This window comes from Nuphar pumila, chromosome 7, assembly GCF_984573655.1.
Source record: "Nuphar pumila chromosome 7, dmNupPumi1.hap1.1, whole genome shotgun sequence".
Taxonomy (NCBI): Eukaryota; Viridiplantae; Streptophyta; class Magnoliopsida; order Nymphaeales; family Nymphaeaceae; genus Nuphar; species Nuphar pumila.
In genome coordinates this window covers 96782048-96804342 of record NC_143255.1, presented here as the reverse complement: position 1 = coordinate 96804342, position 22295 = coordinate 96782048, and the positions used below count along the sequence as shown (strand labels likewise).

At 35.0% G+C, this 22295-nt stretch overlaps 2 protein-coding genes across 4 annotated transcripts in view; one reads left to right on the top strand and one right to left on the bottom strand.

Moving 5' to 3' along the window:
- The window catches only part of LOC149832555 (putative 1-acylglycerol-3-phosphate O-acyltransferase), a 130290-nt gene that overhangs the window by 1343 nt on the left and 106652 nt on the right, over window positions 1-22295 (bottom strand). Inside the window, exon 9 of one of the 3 annotated variants that reach the window (XM_090014573.1) lies at window positions 11093-11154. In XM_090014573.1, the coding sequence (XP_089870699.1) occupies window positions 11137-11154 (18 nt within the window). In that variant the 3' untranslated portion in view covers window positions 11093-11136. Of the gene's footprint in view, window positions 1-10729; window positions 11155-22295 lie in introns of those variants that run through there. The other 2 variants (XR_016433352.1, XM_090014572.1) reach the window with 2 other exon arrangements.
- Window positions 7888-22295, top strand: part of LOC149832557 (kinesin-like protein KIN-7C) — a 32937-nt gene continuing 18529 nt past the window's right edge. Inside the window, exons 1-10 of the mRNA XM_090014569.1 lie at window positions 7888-8514; window positions 8656-8886; window positions 9039-9128; window positions 9223-9323; window positions 9413-9526; window positions 9628-9709; window positions 9778-9845; window positions 9957-10022; window positions 10144-10268; window positions 11048-11384. Coding sequence (XP_089870695.1) covers window positions 8679-8886; window positions 9039-9128; window positions 9223-9323; window positions 9413-9526; window positions 9628-9709; window positions 9778-9845; window positions 9957-10022; window positions 10144-10268; window positions 11048-11384 — 1191 coding nt within the window. The 5' untranslated portion in view covers window positions 7888-8514; window positions 8656-8678. The remainder of the gene's footprint in view (window positions 8515-8655; window positions 8887-9038; window positions 9129-9222; window positions 9324-9412; window positions 9527-9627; window positions 9710-9777; window positions 9846-9956; window positions 10023-10143; window positions 10269-11047; window positions 11385-22295) is intronic.

Here is a 22295-nt window from a genome sequence, read left to right as displayed (position 1 = left end):
AACTCTCTTAAAAAATATGGATTTAAGGATCCAAAATTTTCTTCACACTATGGATCTAAATTATCATACATGGATCTAGACCACTATTATGGATCCAAATCATAAAAATTCTAATTAAATCATCACCATATTTAAATCTCTGATGTCTAGGATACAAATACAATATTGTGGATTCAAACGTCGCATAGACTATTATGAATCCCCATAAGGTGTTATAGGTTTTGTTGAGATTAAGAGGTTTTATGTTTAAGTTTTCCTAGACTAGAGGTTATTTAAATTTTTAGTTTAATGAGGGACTTATGTGTAATTTCTCTTGTTGGTCTCTCTCTATTTAACATAGAGATTAGCCCTAATCAGAATTAACGTGTTCTCTTATTTTTGCAGCCGTCTCTCTCTCTCTTTCTCTTTCTCTTTCTCTCTCTACCTATGTGTCTGTGCATCTTCTCTACCTTCTACATGGTATCAAAGCCATTGATCTCGGGAGCGTAATCAATAGTGATTGATCTACACCAACGAATTTTTTTTTATTGAAATCAGCTTTGTTGTTTTTTTTCTGTGTAAGATTTGATAACAGATCTGGGATTTGACCAAGGTCATGACCCAGATTTGTCATCAGATCTAAGGGAGCAGATGTGGATGCGTGTCTTTGGTCTGGCAGCCGTAACCCTTGAGCTACTCAATTTTGGATTTTTTGTTCCTGCCGTGATTTTTTTTGGCATGATTTTCTGTCGTGATTTCCTGCTATTTGGGAGCAGCAACAATCTCATTTGCCGTGCTTTTTTTCTTGCCGTGATTTCCTGCTGTTTGGAAGCAACAACAATCTCATTTCCTGTGCTGTTGTTTGTGATCGAGATATTACTGATTTGTTTAACCGTGCTCTTAAGAACTGATATTCTTGTTGGCTGTCGAGCTTTATATGTCTGGGAGCAGCAGCTGTCGTGATTCTTTTTCTGCGTCTGCATATTATCGTTGGTCGTGATTCCCTGGATTTTAGTTGGTTGTTTTATTTTAGTTGGTTGTTTTATTTCAGAATATGGATTTCAGCAGTCGTGATTCCCTGTTGTGTCGTGGTTTTTTTTAAACATGCGTGCTGTGAAAGAAGCATATTAGTATCAATTGTTCTTTCTGTCGTGGAAACATCAGACATGATTCCCTGCTGTGTTGGAAAATATCCCTGATTGTGGGCTGCTGTTCTTTACTGGTTGTCATATTGGCTGATGCGTGATTATAAAACTTGTTGTTCAAGTGAGTAAATTTGATTTTTTTTTTCAGCTGAAATAGAATTACATATTCAGTATGGTTGAAACTTTGAAATGTGATTCCAAAATTGAACATATTGGGGAGTATAAGGCTTTTGCCAATCCCTTCTCGTACGGCTCTTCTGTAAGGTTGAATGAAACTAACTATGCCAGGTGGTCCAGAACTTTTATGATGTCAGTCTCTGGACATCGTAGAAAACATATTTTGTTGGAAGACGAACCCACTGAAAAATGGGAAAATATGTTACTTGGGATGAAGATAATGACATTGTTATGTCATGGATCATGAATAGTGTCGAACCCCATATTGCAGATGGTTTAATTTACTATAATACAGCCAAACAGATGTGGGACAATCTTTGAGATACGTACTCACAAGAGACTAATGTGAGTCGTATCCTGCAAGTCGAACAAGAGATATATAATTTACAACAGAGAGATCAGACCTTGGCCCAGTACTATGCCTCTGTCAAAGCTGCGTTTGAAAGACTCAATGCTCACAGGCCCCTTTGTTGCTCAAAGCAAAAGGATCATCAAGAACAGACTATGGTTGCTCGGTTTCTTACAGGTCTCTCTTCAGAAATTTCTGTTGCAAAAGTCCAAATATTGACTGGATCAGATGTACCTACTCTTTCTAATGCATACAATCGTCTGAGTAGACTTGCAATCTCTCTTCCACAATCTCAGCCTGTGACTCAGTCATCTGCTCTTGTTGTCTCATCCGGTTATGGGCGTGGAAATATTCAGAATATCAGAGGACGAGGTATGGGAGGCAGATGAAAGCTTCAATGTACATTCTGTGGAAAATCTGGACATTTAGAAGATCGTTGTTGGGATAAGCATGGTCGGCCAACCTCTTCTTCATCAAAATCATATGCTCCTAAAGCAAATGTTACTACTATCAAGGCAACAAATGTACAGAATAATATCTCTGCTAGTGACAGTAGTATCACCCTCAGTCGTGCTGAATATGATAAGATGATAGCTCTTCGCCCTTTGAGTTCCACCCCTCTTGTAGCTGGTGTTGCCTACTCAACAGGAAATCATCTTCATCCGACTGACAATAAGTGGATTATTGACTCTGGTGCATCCAGACACTTGTGTGGAAATTCGCTTATTTTTTCAGATCTAAAGGATATTACTGTTCATCGAGGAGTCTCATTAGCCGATGGGAGTTCCTCCCCGGTTGTTGGTCAGGGAAATATTTCTATATCCTCCTCCTTACAGTTGAAAAATGCTCTTCATGCTCCAAACTTTCCTCAAAGTTTACTCTCTGTTATTTGCCTTACAAAAGAACAAAACTGTAGAGTAATATTTGATCCGATGGGTTGTCATTTTCAGGATTTGCTAACGGAGAAGAAGATTGGTGGAGGCTATGAAGAAAATGGAGTCTACTACCTACATCATTCAGTGGGTAATGTTCATGCTGCAGTGGAACACTCATCCAGTCCTGTTTAGTGGCATCGTCGTCTTGGTCATCCTTCATTGTCAAAGCTTCGTTCTGTCTTTTCTCAAATTCCTCCCACTACATCATTTCAGTGTGAAACATGTCAGTTGGGCAAGCATTATCGAAGTTTGTTCCATTCGAGTCAGAGTCAGTTTAGTCATAAAGTTTTTGAACTTCTTAATGCAGATGTATGCAGTCCTAGTAAGATTCCTACTAGGACTCAGTGTCAATATTATCTTGTTATTGTTGATGATTTCTCTAAGTTGTCATGGGTGTTTTAAATAAAAGAACGATATGAAGTTCCAAGTATTATCAAATCCTTAATTCTTGAAATAAAAACTCAGTTTTAATCTATTGTCAAGATTGTTCGCACTGATAATGCTCTTGAGTTTAAATCAAAAGTTCTGTTACAATTTTACCAAGATCATGGCATTCAACCCCAAACTTCCTGTGCCTATTCATCTCAACAAAATGGGGTGGTTGAGCGAAAACATTGGCACTTGCTTGATGTTGTCCGGACCATTATGATTCAATCGAATGTTTCTGCGTTATACTGGGGTGATGCGATTACCACTGCTTGTTATCTGATCAACCACATGCCTTCATCTTCTGTGGGTGGTCAAATTCCATTACATATCCTAAAACCTAATGCCCCACTCTTCTCTTTTTCACCAAAAATATTTGGATGTGTGTGTTTTGTTCATAAACTTGGCCCTGACCGTGATAAATTATTTGCTCAAGCTACACAATGCATATTTATAGGTTATCCAAAAAATCAAAAGGGATATCGATGTTATGATCTTATTTCTCGCCGAGAGTATGTTAGTGCGGATGTATCTTTCTTGGAGTCCACTCCATATTTCTCTCGTACCAGTTCCCCGCTGCAGGTTGATCCAACTGACTCTTTTCCATTACCTATACCTCCTTTTCCTTTGGAATATGTGCCCTCATTACCGAACCAAACTCCATCCCCTTCACGATTTAATATTATTCCATTGGTATATATGCGTAGAGCTCCACCTCCACCAGTGCCTCCATCCTCTTCTTCCTCTGAGGTAAGTACTACTGACAATCGTGATCTTCATGATGATGATAACAGGCCTATCACTCTACGCAAGGGGACATAACAATGTATCTTATATCCCATATCTCATTTTGTCTCCGATGTCAGAATTGGAAATCAGATGAAAACTTTTATTTCAACCTTATCTGCTGAAACAATTCCTCTGAACTATCAACAGGCAGAGCTAGATAATCGTTGAAAGTTGGTTATGCAAGAAGAAATGGATGCTTTAGTGTCTCAACATATATGGGATCTAGTTGATTCCCCAGTAGATGTTGACATTGTTGGTTGCAAATGGGTATATATAATAAAGTACAAATCGGATGGTTCTATTGAAAGGTACAAGGCCAAATTAGTAGCAAAAGGATATACTCAGACATATGATATTGATTTCTTTAAAACCTTTTCTCCTGTTGCACGGATGGACACCATCCGTCTTGTTCTCTCAGTAGTTGTTCATCATGGTTGGTGCTTATGTCAATTAGATGTGAAAAATGCATTTCTATATAAGGATCTATCTGAGACAGTTTACATGCAACAACCTCCAGAATTCGAGGTTGAGGGAGAGTGTCAGAAGGTGTGTAGATTGAGAAAGGTGATTTATGGCTTGAAACAAAGTCCGCGTGCATGGTTTCAAAAGCTGTTTGAAGTGATGTCACGCTTTGACTTCAACAGGTCAGCGACAGATCATACACTATTTATCAAGAAAACTAACTCAGGCATAGTTGTTATGGGAGTATATGTGGATGACATCATTCTTACAGGAGACAATGTGAAAGATATTGAAGCCACAAAGGCTCATCTTCAAAAACACTTTGTTACAAAAGACCTTAGTTCACTTAGATATTTTCTGGGTATAGAAGTTGTCAGGAGCCGTGAAGGGATGGTTTTGTCTCAACGGCAATATGTTCTTGACTTATTAAAGGAAACAAGAATGTTGGGAGCTAAACCATCAAATATTCCCATGGACCATAAAGTTCAGCTGTTTGAAGAAGGGTCAAAACCGGTTGATAGCAAAAGCTATCGCTCACTAGTAGGGAAGTTACTGTATGTAACTATGATCAGGCCGGATATTGCTTTAGCAGTAAGCAAAGTTAGCCAGTTTATGGACAAACCAACTGAGGTACACTGGAATGCAGCTATAATGATTCTCAGGTATTTAAAATCTTCTCCTGAAAAAGGGTTATTGTTCAGGAAAGGTGAAACTCTGGAGATAGTGGCCTATTCTGATGCTGACTATGCAGGATCTGTAGTAGATAGAAAATCTACCATAGGATTCTGTGTGTTTCTGGGAGACAACCTGATTTCATGGAGAAGTAAGAAGCAAAATGTGGTCTCTAGATCGAGTGCAGAATCAGAATATAGGGCTATGACCCAAACAGTTGCTAAATTGATGTGGGTTCGTACTGTTCTTCATGATCTTCAGGTGAAGGTTTCCTCTCCTATGACCATGATGTGTGATAACAAGGCTGCCATATATATAGCGAACAATCCTGTCTTTCATGAGAGAACAAAGCACATTGAGGTTGATTGCCACTATGTAAGAGATATGGTTCAAGCTGGTCATATCACTACCAAATATCTAAAGTCGGAGGACCAAGTTGTAGATATCTTTACAAAACCTCTTGCTAGACCAAATTTCTCAAAATGTTGTGACAAGCTGAGCATGATTGATATCTATGCTCCAGCTTGAGGGGGAGTGTTGAGATTAAGAGGTTTTATGTTTAAGTTTTTCTAGACTAGAGGTTATTTGAATTTTTAGTTTAATGAGGGACTTATGTGTAATTTCTCTTGTTGGCCTATCTCTATTTAACATAGAGATTAGCCCTAATCAGAATTAATGTGTTCTCTTATTTTTGCAACCGTCTCTCTCTCTCTCTACCTAGGTGTCTGCGCATCTCCTCTACCTTCTACAGGTTCGCTATAAAATTTTTTTATTAAGAATCTAATTTAAACTTCGTGGATCCACTCCATTCATCCTGGATCCAATATCAATTCTAACATGGATATTGAGGATCCGATATCAGAGACCTGATCCATTTGACCAAAATCTATTATTAAATATTCAATTTAAGGTTTGTGATCCGATATCTAAGATCCAAATGAAATATCGAAGTTCTAAACAGGATATTAGGGATCCAACATCGAAGATCCAAACTAGATATTCAAGATCCAAATACGAATAAACAAATAAAATGATAGTATTATCCTTGCACTAGCTTAAGGACATGAATTTTAAGTTTATTTAAATTAGTAAAATTCACGGTTATTACACTAGCGCCATGCCAAGGTTGTCTAAGTGGTGGAGGAAAAATAGGCTCTCCATTTCTTTAGGGTTCTGGCTTGATGCGCTTTAAATTTTGCTATCCATCATGTCAAGGTATCACCTGAGTGCTATGATACCATAAAGGAAAATGAAATCAAGATTGTGAAAAAAATGTTATTTAATTAATTGAACACTTGAATGAGCAGCATGCTATATACATTTTATATTAGAGATAGAAGAAAGGATGGGGAGTTAATAAATGATACCTACCCTATTTACCATCGTTGATGTTTGCAAGCTAGATTTTGAGAAATGGGAAGAGAGTGGAGATGGGATGCAGTTGACAACTCCAATCTCATCACCCATTTTCTTCTACTCTAATCACCCCTCTCATCTCTCCAACATCTCTCCCAAAGAGAGCCTAATAGGATCATTGTGAATGTTCTCTATACTATGTTTAAAAGAATCCATCCAAATTGGTGGTAGTGTCACTAGATTCTGTCATCTTTTTGGTGAGAAGTCATTTTTCTAGCTAGGATTAGGTTGGGTGTTCCGAACACGTGGAGGTGAATTTCGATCTTTTTCTTTTCTTCCCTTCATTCATGAGTATACCTTTTCCTTTTTTTTTTATGTGAAAACATGCTAGTAAGAAAGATAAATCAAATATTATGGTTTTTATGTAGCAGAAATGTGTGGAATTTTTGCATGCATCTTAAAGGAGTTCAAGTTTTTGATGGAGATTGTTCTTGAATCTACGAGATCTCTCAAGTTCAGAAAATGTGTTTTTAGTCCTTGATCGTACTAGTGAGTAAAGGGAAACCTCAAGAGTTTTACCAACTAGCAGCCTGACCATGTGTGGTTGGTGATGGGAGGTTTTCTTAGCCTAGCCCAAACAAAGAGAATGATAGCAATTTTTTTGTGTTTTTGGCCACATTTTTAACGAGTTGAAGAGTTGGTGACGGGAATTTGTTGTTTACTTCACGAAGAGCTTGAATTGAGAACGTACTTCCTTGGCATTTATAGTTATCAGAATTCACTGTAGATTCGTAGATATTAAAATAAAAACCAGTTGTTTTTTATTTCAGTAAAAGGAAAAAAGATCAGACGGGTTTTTACGCTCTTTAATCACACTCGCTTTGATTATGTTACATGTTCATTCCCTGTTTATTTTGATAGTGGAGACTCTCTTATGTTGGCTATTGATTTTGCAACACTATTAGTTGCTTGCATGCTAAGATCTCCGAAGTAACTTATTTTACCTTTTTCTTTTTTATAAATTTAATCATAAATACTAATCTTTTAGAGATAATGATGCAGATGTCACTAATTTTTTGCACAATACTACAACTGGTTGCGAATTAGAAAATATGACAAATATGAACAATTAATTTTTTCTTGACACTGTTGCTCTTTTGTCACTTGAAAAACCAATTACCTTGGTCGAAATCACGACACTTGATTTTTTCAAGCGACAACTTACGCAAGTGATTTGACAAAGGCATTTAATTTTTCAGGCGACATAAGGGAAAAACCATAAACAAAATCAATCGGCGAGATTTGTTATGTTTTCTAATTCGTGCCCAATCTCGGTATTATGCCCAAAAGCTAGTGCCATCTGCATTTTTATCTGTAAATTTTATCATTATTTTGCAAAAAATTGTCGGTTAGACAAATAATTTAGATTTTGGACTATGAAATAGTTTATTTATTCTTGAAATGATATAAATTTGCTACAATTGTTTGTACATGTAATCTAAGTAGAAAACAACCTTCACATTTTTCCATTTTTGTTGTAGATTCAACCTTATATTGTATACTTTCTTACTAGTAAACACATTTTGGATTACGTTTTTACATGTAAATTGGTTTTTCAAATATTTTAAGAATAGCAAGTGAAAGAATTCATGATTAAAGAATTATATTTTTACATCCAAAATGAATGATTCAAAGTGCAATCCCTGTCAAACAAATCATGCTGAATAGATCTACAAGCTCACATTGAGTAGATACAACTTGCACATATGATATTTCAACTAAATTGTACATATAGTAGCAAATATACTTAAGTGCCACACACTGCAGAGCCTGGGAACCCTTGGAGAAGATGACAAAAGAGGGTGGGAAAGGTGAAAAAGAGCGCGAGGAGGGGCACCTCTCACGTCCCTTTCTTACTTCATTTTGAAGCATCTCAAGTCACGCCGACAACCACCTCGTCACCACTTCTCATTTATGAAGAAAAAAAGCATCTTTGATTCCTACACAAGCTTTACTAACTATTCTTTGTTTATAACCAGAATTTATCTTTCTCACCTTCAATTAACTATCGTCTGAAACATTCGACCAAATAACACCCTCCCAATAATACATAAATATACTGTTGCTTTTGGAAAAACTTTGTGGTGGGTAAATTTCTGTGTTCTGCTTCTTTTCGTCCTCTCACCCATTGTTCATAACCCATCTTCTTTACGTGTCATTTTAGGTGTTCTATTTTTATTTTTTTGATAAGCATTTTAGGTGTTTTTTTGTTTTTTTCTCTCGAGATTTTTGGGTTTCTTTCCCTTACTATTTCTTGTGCCAGGCAAATGGCCATTTTTTGCTGAAACACTTGTTTTTTTGGAAGGATTTTGGGCGTGTAGGGTGAAGATGGGGGAGGTTGGTGCTGTTGATTTCCAGGAGGAGACACCAATTGCAGGGGAGGAGCGGATTCTGGTGTCTGTTAGGCTTAGGCCTCTGAATGAAAGGGAGATAGCGAGGAATGATACTTCAGATTGGGAGTGCATCAATGAGACCACCATCATTTTCAGGAACAGCCTTCCTGAACGTGCTATGCTCCCCACTGCCTATACTTTTGGTGAGAACTTGTCCTTCCCTCTAAATGTGCATCTCCATATCTTTGCAGATCTACCATGCTGAATCAGCTTATATCTAATCGATTGAAAGTCTTGGTTTTTGGTCGATTGTTGATTGGTGGTGTTTCTGAATTGCTAATGTGTGGATGGGCAGACCGGGTGTTTAACTGTGATACACCAACAAGACGAGTGTATGAGGAGGGAGCAAAGGAAGTAGCCCTTTCTGTTGTTGGTGGGATAAATTGTGAGTTTGAACTGTTTGTCTCTTGGCTAACCTCAAGTTCTGCCTCTCATTGACACATATTGAATGCTTGGAAGTTTCTGTACTAAATCTGCAGCAACCATATTTGCCTATGGACAAACCAGCAGCGGTAAGACCTACACCATGAGTGGGATTACAGAATACACTGTAACCGATATATATGACTACATACAGAGGGTAACCAGATTGATCCTAAAAATGTGCGTTGATTCTTGCATTTGTTGTTTTTCTGCTGTAATGGGTGGTTTTGCTTGTGTTGGTTGTAGCACGAGGAGAGGGCATTCATTTTGAAGTTCTCGGCCATGGAGATCTACAATGAAACAGTGAGAGATCTCCTCAGCAAAGATTGTACTCCTTTGAGACTTCTTGATGATCCTGAGGTGAGCTCGGATGCCTCTTTCTACCAAGTACAATATCTGGCGTGTGGTCATTTTATGTGCACTAATGTATTTTTCAATGCTGATGGTGGTGGTGTTGGCAGAGAGGGACGGTTGTGGAGAGGCTTACAGAGGAAACATTGAAGGACTGGAGCCATATGCAACATCTCCTGTCTATATGTGAAGGTAGGATGATGCCTGTTGTACCGAGTTTGAGGGACTGTCTGTGTATTCATGAAAATGCTTTGTTGCAGCTCAAAGACAGATTGGAGAGACTGCCCTGAATGAGACAAGCTCTAGATCCCATCAGATTCTTAGGCTGGTGTGTACTTTTTCTCCCTGTTTCTGGGTTTGGATTCCTAGGATAGCCAAATTTTACAAGCATGCTCTTTGTCTATACTCTGCTAATCTTCCTAGTTTTTTTCATCTGCAGACAATAGAAAGTTCTGCTCGTGAGTTTCTAGACAGGGACAATTCAAGCAGCTTGGTTGCTAGTGTGGTATGCATCAATGCTTCAGCTTAGTTTAGTTTGCTGTTGAGTGTAAAATATCTTATGCATTCTTGAAGGTGTTTTAGAGCTCAAGAACATGCATATTGAGTTCAATCACGTGTACATGCAGAACTTTGTTGATCTGGCTGGGAGTGAACGTGCATCTCAGGCATTAGGAACAGGTGTAAGGTTGAAAGAAGGGTGCCATATAAATCGCAGTTTGCTTACGCTTGGAACTGTTATTCGCAAACTAAGGTCACTTATTTCTGACCTCTTGTTGTGCTATGTTACTTTAACTTTTACTTTAGTCTGGAAGCAATTACTTATCAGATATGTCACTATTGAGCTGCAAACAAGCATGTCCATGTCAAATTGCACTTTTTAAAGTTTTCCATAAGAAAGCAAAAATTAAATGGGGAAAAATAAATATGTTTTACAAGGCATTACATAAGTGAATAGTGAAATCTATTACTTGCAGGGAAAATTATTGAGTGACGTGGAATTCTGCCAAAATTCCATTCTGACCAGTTAATATTATTTCTTAACAAATTTCTAGCAAATAGATTTGCTAGCATTTGAATAATATAAAAGTGGCAATTCCAGTCAGCAAATTTTAAGGAATTTGTTCTGCTTCCTGCAACTTTTATGGTTTTTGCTACTGCTTGGTCCTTAGAATTGAAGGTGTCATTTTTTTCTTGATTAATCCATCATAGAGTTAGAACATTGTCATCTATCTGCGACACATTGTAGTTTGAATCCAACAAATTGAAAGATATGATGATTGCTTGGAGGTGCCTTAAAAATGTTAAAATAAATTTGACTGGGCTCTCATGTATTTTATGATATGGCTGTGGTGGTTACATGTCTATGCTAGAATACACCATCACAGTGCTAAAAAATATTGGATTTGTAGGTTCTAGACTCCAAATGATTATGACTATCATTTTAATATGCTATATGTAATTGATGCAATTTGTTTATGCTGCATTTTATTCCCACATTTATCCATACTTGATATGCTTCACTTGAAACAGCAAGGGAAGAAATGGACACGTCCCATATAGAGACTCAAAGCTCACACGAATACTGCAATCTTCATTAGGAGGTAATGCAAGAACCGCCATCATCTGCACAATGAGTCCTGCAAGAAGCCATATCGAGCAGTCAAGGAATACTCTTCTCTTTGCAAGTTGTGCCAAGGAAGTGGTTACAAGTGCACAGGTTAACGTGGTAATGTCTGATAAAGCATTGGTAAAACATCTGCAGAGAGAATTGGCTAGATTAGAAAGTCAATTAAGATATCCAGGGCCAGTTTCTGTCCCATACAATTCAGATGCATTATTGAGGGAAAAAGACAACCAGATTCAAAAGGTTAAGATATAACTTGCATGTATTTTTTGGATATTAGATCTGCATGCAACAGAAATTGCTTCTTTATATATTAAATCTGCATGCAACAGAAATTCCTAGAAATATGTCTGAAGCATGCAATTCTCATCACATGTTCTTGTTTTTGCAAACATGTCCAGGATGCATCACGAATGACAACAATGCACTTCACCAATTTTCATTTGTAATGCATATTACTTTGACAAGATTGGTATCGCTTGTGGACATGCCGCTTGACTTTGTATGTGTGTGCATGTCTACATGTGTGTTAAAAAAAAATTGTATTCAAATACCCGATAAGGGTATTTTTGTCTTTTATCATATAGTACAGTCCACTAGGGACTGAAATGTAATTTAGCATTGTAATAAATAACCTGCCCAATAGCCATATTATGACTGTTAGGCACAACAATTATAATTTGACTGTTGGGCACAAGAGTCAAAATATGATTGTTGAGAGGCAGTCCAACTAGAGCCTCCCATGTGCTGGAGTGAGGCTCTAGAGCCTCACTCCCTTGTTATTCCTCAATGCTCTTAGAAGCATTTGAGGGTTTTCTCTAGAGTTTTTTTCCATCTTATAGGCTTGTATGTCTCTTGTGCTGTTTGATATTTTTATCTCTTTTGACATTGTATTTGGTCCATTAGTGACCAACCTTAAGTGAGTTTATTAAAGCCCTTTGTTGACACTGTGTTTGTTTCACTATTATTTCATTGTACCTTATTTCATTACATGGTATCAGAGCTAGGCTCTTGAAATAAGGAGAATCTCGTGAAGGAAGTGTTCCTTGATCATTGATCATTGATCATTCTCTATCTCCTCTATTCTAAACTCAAATATTCATTATGGGAGAAAGAGAGTCCGCCACCGTCATTACCTACAAACTCAATGAAAACAACTACTTGATGTGGGCGACGGCTCTGAAGAATCATATCAAAGGAAAAAAATTGTGGGGTTTTGTTAGTGGTTCTTCTAGTGAACCACAACTCAAATTGACTAGAAGAGAAGGAGATCAAGTCAAAGCCTTATCCGAAGAAGAAGAAGAAAAAGCCTTGGAAGAATGCCAAAATAAATTGGAAGATTGGGAGGCAAGCAATGCACAAATACTCTCATGGTTTATGAATACCATAGAGCTCAAGATCGCCACCAATATCATCAAATTCAAGAAGGCATGTGACATATGGAGCTTTATAAGAAGTACCTTTATTCAAAAGGATATGGCTAGACTTTATTATCTCCAAGACAAGGTACGCAATTCAAAACAAGAAGATAAAAGTGTAAGAGATTTTTACAGTATTTTATCTCCTATTTGGGATGAATTAGCCATGTTGGAACCAAAAAGGGAAGGTTCGGCTATTGATACACGAAGGACCCAAATCGAAAGATAAAATCTTTTTTCCTTTCTTTATGGTCTTCGATCGAAATTTGAGCAAGTAAGATCTTCCTTACTTCATAGGACCACTTCTCCTTCTATAAGTGAGGCCCTTGCTCAAATTTGTCAAGAAACAAGACTTGAAATGCACAAGTCTAATGATAAGGTCCTTGCCATGGCAAGACCTGAAAATTTTGTGAAAACATATAAACCATCTCACTTTGAGAAGAAGTTCAATGGGGAAGGAAACAATGGAGGAGGATACAAAGGTAAAATTATTTGTCATCATTGTAAGGAACCCGAACATATAAGATCAGAATGTCTCAAATTTAAAAAGGTGGCCACCTTAAGTGAAGAACCTCAAGAATCAAGAAAAGGGGGAAACTTCAATGAATTAAATCTTGCTCAAATAGTAGAAGCCGTCTCACAACTTCTCAAGGCTATACCTTCTACATCCGGGGCTATCATCTCTTCCTCTTCTCCTCCAGGTACGACCTCTTGGATTCTAGACTCGGGTGCTTCTTTCCACATGACTCATAATGAGTGTCTATTATCCGATTGCACTAAATCATATTTCTCATGTGTGTCAACTGCCGATGATACCTCTTTAAAATCCAAAGCTTATGGTTGTAAAATATTCTTTTCATCTAAGGCGTGTTGGATGCAGGATCTTCAGTCAGGGAAGCTGATTGGGCAAGGCCATAGACGAGGAGACCTTTACTACATGGATTTTCTGTTTTTACCAAAATACTCGTTTTGTAATCATGTCAAAGACATTAATATAGATCTTTGGCATAAAAGATTAGGACACCCAAATATATCTAAATTATCTCTTTTTCCATTTTTGGAATTTTTTTGTAAAGATACAAATTTTGTATGTGAAGATTGTATACTTGGAAAAATGCAAATGATACCTTTTGAGTCTAGAACCTTTGTGACACATAAAATTTTTGAATTAGTGCATTCGGATGTGTGGGGTCCCGTTCCTGTTATGTCAAAAGGTGGTTATTCGTACTATATTACATTTATAGATGATTTTAGTAGACATACTTAGATTTACTTTCTAAAACTCAAATCCGAAGTTTTTTCATATTTTAAAAACTTTCATAATCTAGTTAAAAATCAATTTAAAAATCAATTTAAAACAAATATTAAAGTATTCCGCTCAGACTCTGGGGAGAGTTTCTTTCAAATGAATTTCAATTATATCTAAAAAATCATAGAATTGTGCATAAAAAATCATGTCCTAGGACACCTCAACAAAATGAGATTTCTGAAAGAAAACATCGTCACATCATTGAAACTACTAGAACCCTATTTATTGCAAAAGAAATTCCAAAACAATTTTGGGCTGAAGCTGCCCTAACCGAAGTCTATCTAATAAATAGAATGCCTTCTCAAACTTTGGAAAACAAGTCTCTTATTGAAAAAGTCTTTAAAATTTATCCTGATTTAAAAAGGTTATGGGTATTTGGCTGTAAATGCTTCGTGCTTCTTGAAAAATATAACAAACTCTCTCCTAAAGCCTTGAAATGTGTCTTTTTTTGTTATGCTGATAATAAAAAAGGATATCGATGTTATGATAAAACAAATGATAAACTCTATGTTTCTAGAAATGTTACCTTTCTAGAAAATGTCAATGGATTTGATTTTGAAGTTCCTAAGAAAGAATCTGAGTATGCTTTCTTATTTGATTTGTTACCCAATAAAGGTATTAGTAATGATATTGAAACCTTCGAGTCTATTAATGACTCAAGTAGCGAACCATCTCAAGATCTTCAATACTCTAGATGAAATACTGGGGAGTATCCATATGTCCTTAACAGATATAATCAACTAACAAATACTGAAGAAACTAGTGTTAGAAGGTCAGAACGAACACATAGGTCTCCAAGTAGGTTTGTCTCATACGAATCCTTCTTACAAAACTACATGGCATGTCTTCTAGCCATTCATTCCTATCATGAACCATCCAACTATAACGAGGCCAAAAATATAAACGAATAGGTTGAAGACATGAAAATTGAATTAGATGCATTACACAAGGCTTACACTTGGGCAATTCAACCTCTTCCTATCAGAAAGAAGACAATAGGGTGTAGATGGGTGTTTAAAATTAAAACAAAAAGTGACGGGTCTCTTGAGAGATATAAAACAAGACTTGTTGCAAAAGGATATTCTCAAGAATATGGTACCTTTGCCCCAGTAGCTCGTATGACTACAGTTAAAACTCTAGTTGCTATAGCATCCATTCGAAAATGGCCGATATATCAGTTAGATGTTAAAAATGCATTCTTGAATGAAAACTTAAATGAAAAAGTATACATGGATCCTCCCCCTGGTCTGTCTATTGAAAAAGACATGGTCCTTCGTCTTCAAAAAGCCTTATACGAGCTTAAACAAGCCCCTAAAACATGGTATGATCGGTTCAGTGGTACGATATTAAAACTTGGATTTAAATCTTGTTACACTGATACTGCTCTTTTTGTGAGATCTAAAGGTACCTCATTGATTATTCTTCTTTTGTATGTTGATGATATGATCATCACAAGGAATGATTAAAAGAAAATTGAAGATATTAAAATTTTGCTTAAAAAATCCTTTGATATGACTGATCTTGGTTTTTTGAGATACTTTTTAGGAATTGAAGTAGCCTACTCACCAAGAGGATACATTTTATCTCAAATCAAGTTTGCAGCTGATATTGTTGAGCATTCAGGAATCACTGACACAAAATATGTTGATACTCCTAAAGTAATAAATGCGAAAATGAGAGCTGAAGATAGAGTATTATTAGATGATCCAACTCCTTATTGACGACTTATTGGATTGTTGATGTACCTGTCCATTACAAGGCAAAATATTGGGCATGTCGTACATTCTGTAAGTCAATTTCAACATGCCCCCACAATCGTCCACGTGAGTACAGTATTAAGAATAGTTCAATACATCAAGAAAACTATATCTAAAGGACTATTCTTATCCTCTTCCTCATCCTTAAGTCTTATTTCTTACACTGATTCTGACTGGGGAGGAGATCCCAATAACCGTCACTCAACTACTGGCTTTTGTGTGTTTTTAGGTGATTCTTTTATTTCTTGGCGATGCAAAAAACAACAAAAAGTGTTTTTATCCTCTACGGAAGCTGAGTACAGGACAATGACTACCACAACCACTGAAGTTGTGTGGATGAGAGTACTACTTTCCGATATGGGTGTTTATGTCTCAAAACCTTCAAAGCTATGCTGTGATAATAAAAGTGCCATATATATAGCTAGCAATCACACATTTCACGAGCGAACAAAACACATTGAGATGAATTGTCATTATGTTCGCGAAGAATATTTGAAGGAGACTATTACATTGCCATATGTCCAGTCCAAATTTCAGATGCCTCAATTTTTGTATCTTCTTAGCAAACTTTCGGTGATTTCCTCATAAGTTAGAGGAGTGTTAAAAATAAAATTGTATTCAAATACCCGATAAGGGTATTTTTGTCTTTTATCATATAGTACAGTCCACTAGAGACTAAAATGTAATTTAGCATTCTAATAAATAACTTGCCCAACAACCATATTATGACTGTTGGGCACAACAGTCAAAATATGACTGTTGGGAGGCGGTCCAACTAGACGTTGGACTGCCACCCAACAGTCATAATAATGACTGTTGGAATGCAGTTCAAAGAGCTGGACTGCCTCCCATGTGCTGGAGTGAGGCTCTATAAATAAAGCCTCACTCCCTTGTTATTCCTCAATGCTCTTAGAAGCATTTGGGGGTTTTCTCTAGAGTTTTTTCCCATCTTATAGGCTTGTATGCCTCTTGTGCTATTTGATATTTTTCTCTTTTGATATTGTATTTGGTCCATTAGTGACCAACCTTAAGTGAGTTTATTAAAGCCCTTTGTTGGCACTGTGTTTGTTTCATTACAATGTCTACACTCCTGGTGCACCTGCCCTCTTAACTGTTGGATCCATTTAGATCTAATGGGCTGTTGAGTAACTGCTTGGTGCCATTCTAGGAATTGATTGGAATGTTGGAAAACAATTGCAGAATCAATCATAATTTCTTTAAGATAAATTACTTTTTTAGCTTTGGTTCCTAGTCAAGTCCAAGTCAGACCCATTTCTACCATCTAACCTGATGTAGGTGGGTCTAGGTTTGGTGCATGTAAATTCATATTGGATACAAGTTAAATCTGTTGAATTGATCTTATATTAGGTTAAAACCAAGTGGGTGCTAGCTGGATCCAAGCCAAACCCATTCTCGGATCCAGGTAGGTCTAGGACTCTAGGTTGCATGATTGGGTTATAGGTATGGTTCAAGCAAAAGTTGCTCTATGAAGATTAGCTTTTTTCAGTTTTACATTCAGGATTTTAGTGAAAAAAAGGAAAAGGAGACCTTATAAACGTGCCACTTATATCTTTCTTTTGATTAATCATTGTAAAAATTCATTTCATGTCTGTTAGACCTAAACAAATCCAACAAAACCAGATAAGCAGTAGGTGCATGGGGAGCAATTGTTTATGTGTACGCACTGTCACAAAATGGTGCGGAATCCAAGGTACTCAAAACCCAAACCCAAATACCAAAATGCAATACATATGAATGAAAAATAAATACAACAAACACAAGACTTTATGAATATGTATCTTCATTAATAATGAACCTTAAAAATACAAAAAAGAGAAATACCTTTAATCATCACTATGATACACTCAAATCACACAACAGTCTAAAACTACCCATCACTCTCTCACCCACAATAGGCACACACACCTCATATATATAGAGAGAAAAGATTGGAAGAGATAGAGTAAAGAGAGGAGAGAGAAAGTCCTTTCTAGCCATTGTACTAGAAATCTAGTTGGGCTTAATTCCCAACACAAATCTAGTTGTTGTGCTTAGTTCCCAACAACTAGACTGTTGGGCTTAGGCCCCAACACAAATCTAGTTGTTGGGCTTAGTTCCCAATAACTAGTGTAAAATCAACTTTAGTTGACTTTATAATGAATATATATATCTGTAAATATATATATATATATATATATAGACATATATAATATATAATATATTATATGCATATAGAAAATCTAGAGTAATCTTAACACCCTCGTTCAAACTTACAGTGACTCACCGTGAGTTTGCAATTACAAAGAAAGAACCCATTACATATAAAATGACTTCATCAAGTTATTTCATTCGTTGCTTCCTTAAAGGATGCTCTTGATATTCAATCATATGCTCTATTATACAAAGGGTCTTTAGGATCTTCAATATCATCAATATTTGAGAACCTATAAATGAAGCTAATAAAACATCTCAACTATACACATATATATCATAAAACATAAAAGATTTCAAAAATAAACTATATCAGTTATATATTATGGAAAAAGGATGACCAAACACACCAAAAATATATTATATAGAAAATATTTGATAAAATAATTTAATAATTTTTAAAATCATTTTACAAATTTACTTTTGAAAAATCATTAATTTTTCAAACACAAATCATTGAGAGACTTCAATAGATAATTTTAAGAAATCGTAATTCTTAATTCATAAGAAAACGTATTTGCATATTATCAAAAAGAAAAATACATGCATAAAATATATCAAAGATAAGCTCATAAAATTAATTACTTTAAAATTTCATGAAAACATGCATTATTCAAAGTCAATACTTTCATATATCTATCACGAAAAACACATTAATGCATAAAAGACATGGATTTTCAACCAACATCAATACCATGAAGAAATAACTCACAAAAGAGTTTAAATCCCAAAATCCTACAAAGGAGAGTAAATTACTCATAGTTAGATTTTCTTTCAAGAACAAATTATTTTTACACAATAGAAGATATAAGAAATTATTCAAGTCATTCAATAAGGATTTAAGAAGATACAAATAATCATGGATCAATTAACTATTACATTTTTAGAAGCAATATTAATGACACAACTAATGCATATATGAATGAATCATGCAATAATTTAGAATCAATGAAAAAGTCACTTATGGACCAATTTTAAGAGATAACAATGAAAAACTTTCAAGAGACAAAGAGACAAAACCTTATAAGAAATATGAAAAGATTTAAAATCTCACAAATATCAAGAAATGATAGTTTGCGAATATCAATATATATGCAAAACACGAAAGGCAGCCAATCATGAAACAAATTTAAAGTATCCTTAATCATGCAATTAAAGCACGTTTAATGCAAAATGCATGAAAATACTTCAATAACCATTTCCCATAAGGACAAATGAGTAGTAAAAATTTAGAAAATTTATGGATAGATTTAAAAATCCCACATAACACAATGAATGATATTTGCAAATCTCAACAATAGTTCAACCACCACAGACAATCACCTCGCTAAACCTACAAACCTCAAAAATCAAGTGTATCAGCTACTAGAACAAGAGTATAATCACAATGACACTTATGGGCTTGACAAATACACAAAAAGTGTGAATAATCAATGGGTGCACATAACTCACTACATTGAAAACAACATCTCTTGTCTGTATATAATGACACTAAAAATATGTGTATTAGCTATTAGAACAAGAGTATAATTAAATGTCACTTATGGGCTAAATAAACACACAAAAAGTGTGAATAATCAATGGGTGCACATAACTCATCACATTAAAAACATCTCTTGTCTATATATAATGACACTCAAAATAAGTGTATCAGCTACTAAAACAAGCGTATAATCACAATGCCACTTATGGGCTAAACAAAACACACAAAAGTGTGAATAAACATCTCTTGTTGGCATATAATGACACTAAAAAAATAAGTGTATCAGCGACTAGAATAAGAGCATAACCATAATGCACTAATAGGCTAAACAAGCACAAAAGATAAAATAAACATCTCTTGTCTATATATAATGACACTCAAAATGAGTGTATCAACGACTAGAACAAGTGCATAATCGTAATGCTACTAATGGGGTAAACAAACACAAAAAAATGTGAATAGATATCTCTTGTCTACATAAAATAACACTTAAATAAGAGATATAATAGGAGAGAACATACGAGGTAAAAGAGCTTGTAATAAAAACAAACTAATGTCATTAAGAAGAATAAGGATATCATTTTTAACAATCTTTCGAAGCTTCATGGTTTCAAAAATAGATAGCCATCATAGATAAACATAAACATCCATTATAATAACAATGGACAAAAACAAATGAGTGATACAATACACTCATAGAGCTAGAGATCAAACAACTGCCAGTTAGAGCCAACTATAGGTTGACAATCTAAACTGTCATAACCGAGGTGCACACAACTCACCCCAATAAACAACTTTGGTTCAACAATAATAATGCCAAAAAAAATGATACATCATATAAAAAACTGTGATGGACAACCCAATGCCATAACATTGCAATAAAGAACTCATGAAAATAAATTTCAAAGTGAGTTTGAATACAATAAATGACTTGAAAATCATTATTTCAAATCAATTTCAACAAAGATTTTGAAAAGATTATAAAAAATAAGGAATGACCAAGGAGCTAGCTTACCCTATATCATAAGTCTACTAAGGGGTCAAAAGAAATATAATCAAGTAATAAAAGTGTAAGTAGAGAGCACAAACACAAAGATTCCAAGCACCACCAATCACTAAGAGGCACAAAAGCTCAATACATAAAAATGTGGTAGCTTTTTATAAGAAAAATGCTTAACAAAGAGGCATATACACATATAGGGACTCATCAAGAGCATATCATGGATGTTTACAAAGAGATCATATAAAATATGTAAAAGAATGCATTCAAGTACACGATAATAAAGCATGCTCATGAATCCAATATAAGTTGATATAACAATCACAAAGGCTACTCATGGCATATACCATCAATCATAAATCCTTCACAACATAATTTTGCACAATACGATGGTTTCAAATATAGCAACAACTTAAAATCAAACATTGATGTCACACAATCATACATAAATAAATGGAAAGACCCATGTGCATGACACATGAGTATGTAAATAATTGCTCAATCTCATGAGAGCCTATAAAACACTCAATATTTCTAAACAATTTATAGCCTCTATGACTCAATGAGTAAATCATTCAAGAGTTTAAAACATGTCTTTCGACATAGAAAATTCACACAATATATCAAAAATCATGCTTGAATTTAAAGAAAAATCATGTAAACACATTCACACGATGATGGTGAGCATACAATATTAAGAAGTACAAGAATCTAGAATAATATAATCAAAATATCATGCATATCACATGCTAAAAATCATCAAAACATCATGATATTAAAAAACACAAGAAAATTCATGTGAATACGCTCATTAAGAGTCATACAAGGGAGGACATATCATAAAATTTAGTATTTTTCAAAACATAAAAAAAAACACATACTTTTTGCAAAATACACTTATCTATAATATATATATATCTATATCTATATATATATATATATATATATATATATATATATATATATATATATATATATATATATATATATATATATATATTTTATGTTTACGCAAAACCATATGTTGAGATACAATAATTTTTACAAATTCTACTTTCAATTGATTTATGAAAAACATATTCATTTTAAATAATTCCATTTTAAAAACATATGCCATAAAGTCACAATGTATATACCGAAATTAGAGAGCCTTGAATCCAAGCCATTCAACAAGTCAAAATTTTTCCTTTGAAGCACGATCATGAACAAGACTCCAAGACTATGATGCCTTGGCTTTGATACCATATCATGAAATGGCACGGAATCCAAGGTACTCAAAACCCAAACCCAAATACCAAAATGAAATTTATATGAATGAAAAATAAATACAACAAACACAAAACTTTATGAATATGTATCTTCATTAATAATGAACCTTAAAAATACAAAAGAAAAATACATTTAATTCTCACTACAATACACTCAAATCACACAAAAGTCTAAAACTATCCATCACTCTCTCACTCACAATAGGCACACACACCCCATATAGAGATAGAAAAGAGAGGAAGAGATAGAGTAAAGAGAGGAGAAAGAAAGTCCTCTCTAGCCATTGGACTAGAAATCTTGCTGTTGGGTTTAGTTCCCAACACAAATCTAGCTGTTGGGCTGAGTTCCCAACAACTAGTGTAAAATCAACTTTAGTTGACTTTACAATAAATATATATAATATAATATATAATATAAATATATTATATACATACAAAAAGGATAGAGTAATCTTAACACATGTTTCAATTGTTGTCTAATAAATTTGTTTGTTTTATGTATTATATTTCAGTACTGTCATCATCTTGGTACACTGAATATATTTAAAAGATCATGGTAAAATACATATAACACTTTGAATGCATGAGAAAGTTAAAGAAATCACATGTGTGGTCTCACAATTTATAATTCCAGGAAGCATTATCATCTCATCATTCCCTTCTAGTGTTAGTGGAGGTTAGAGACGGTGACATTTTTGACAAGTTATG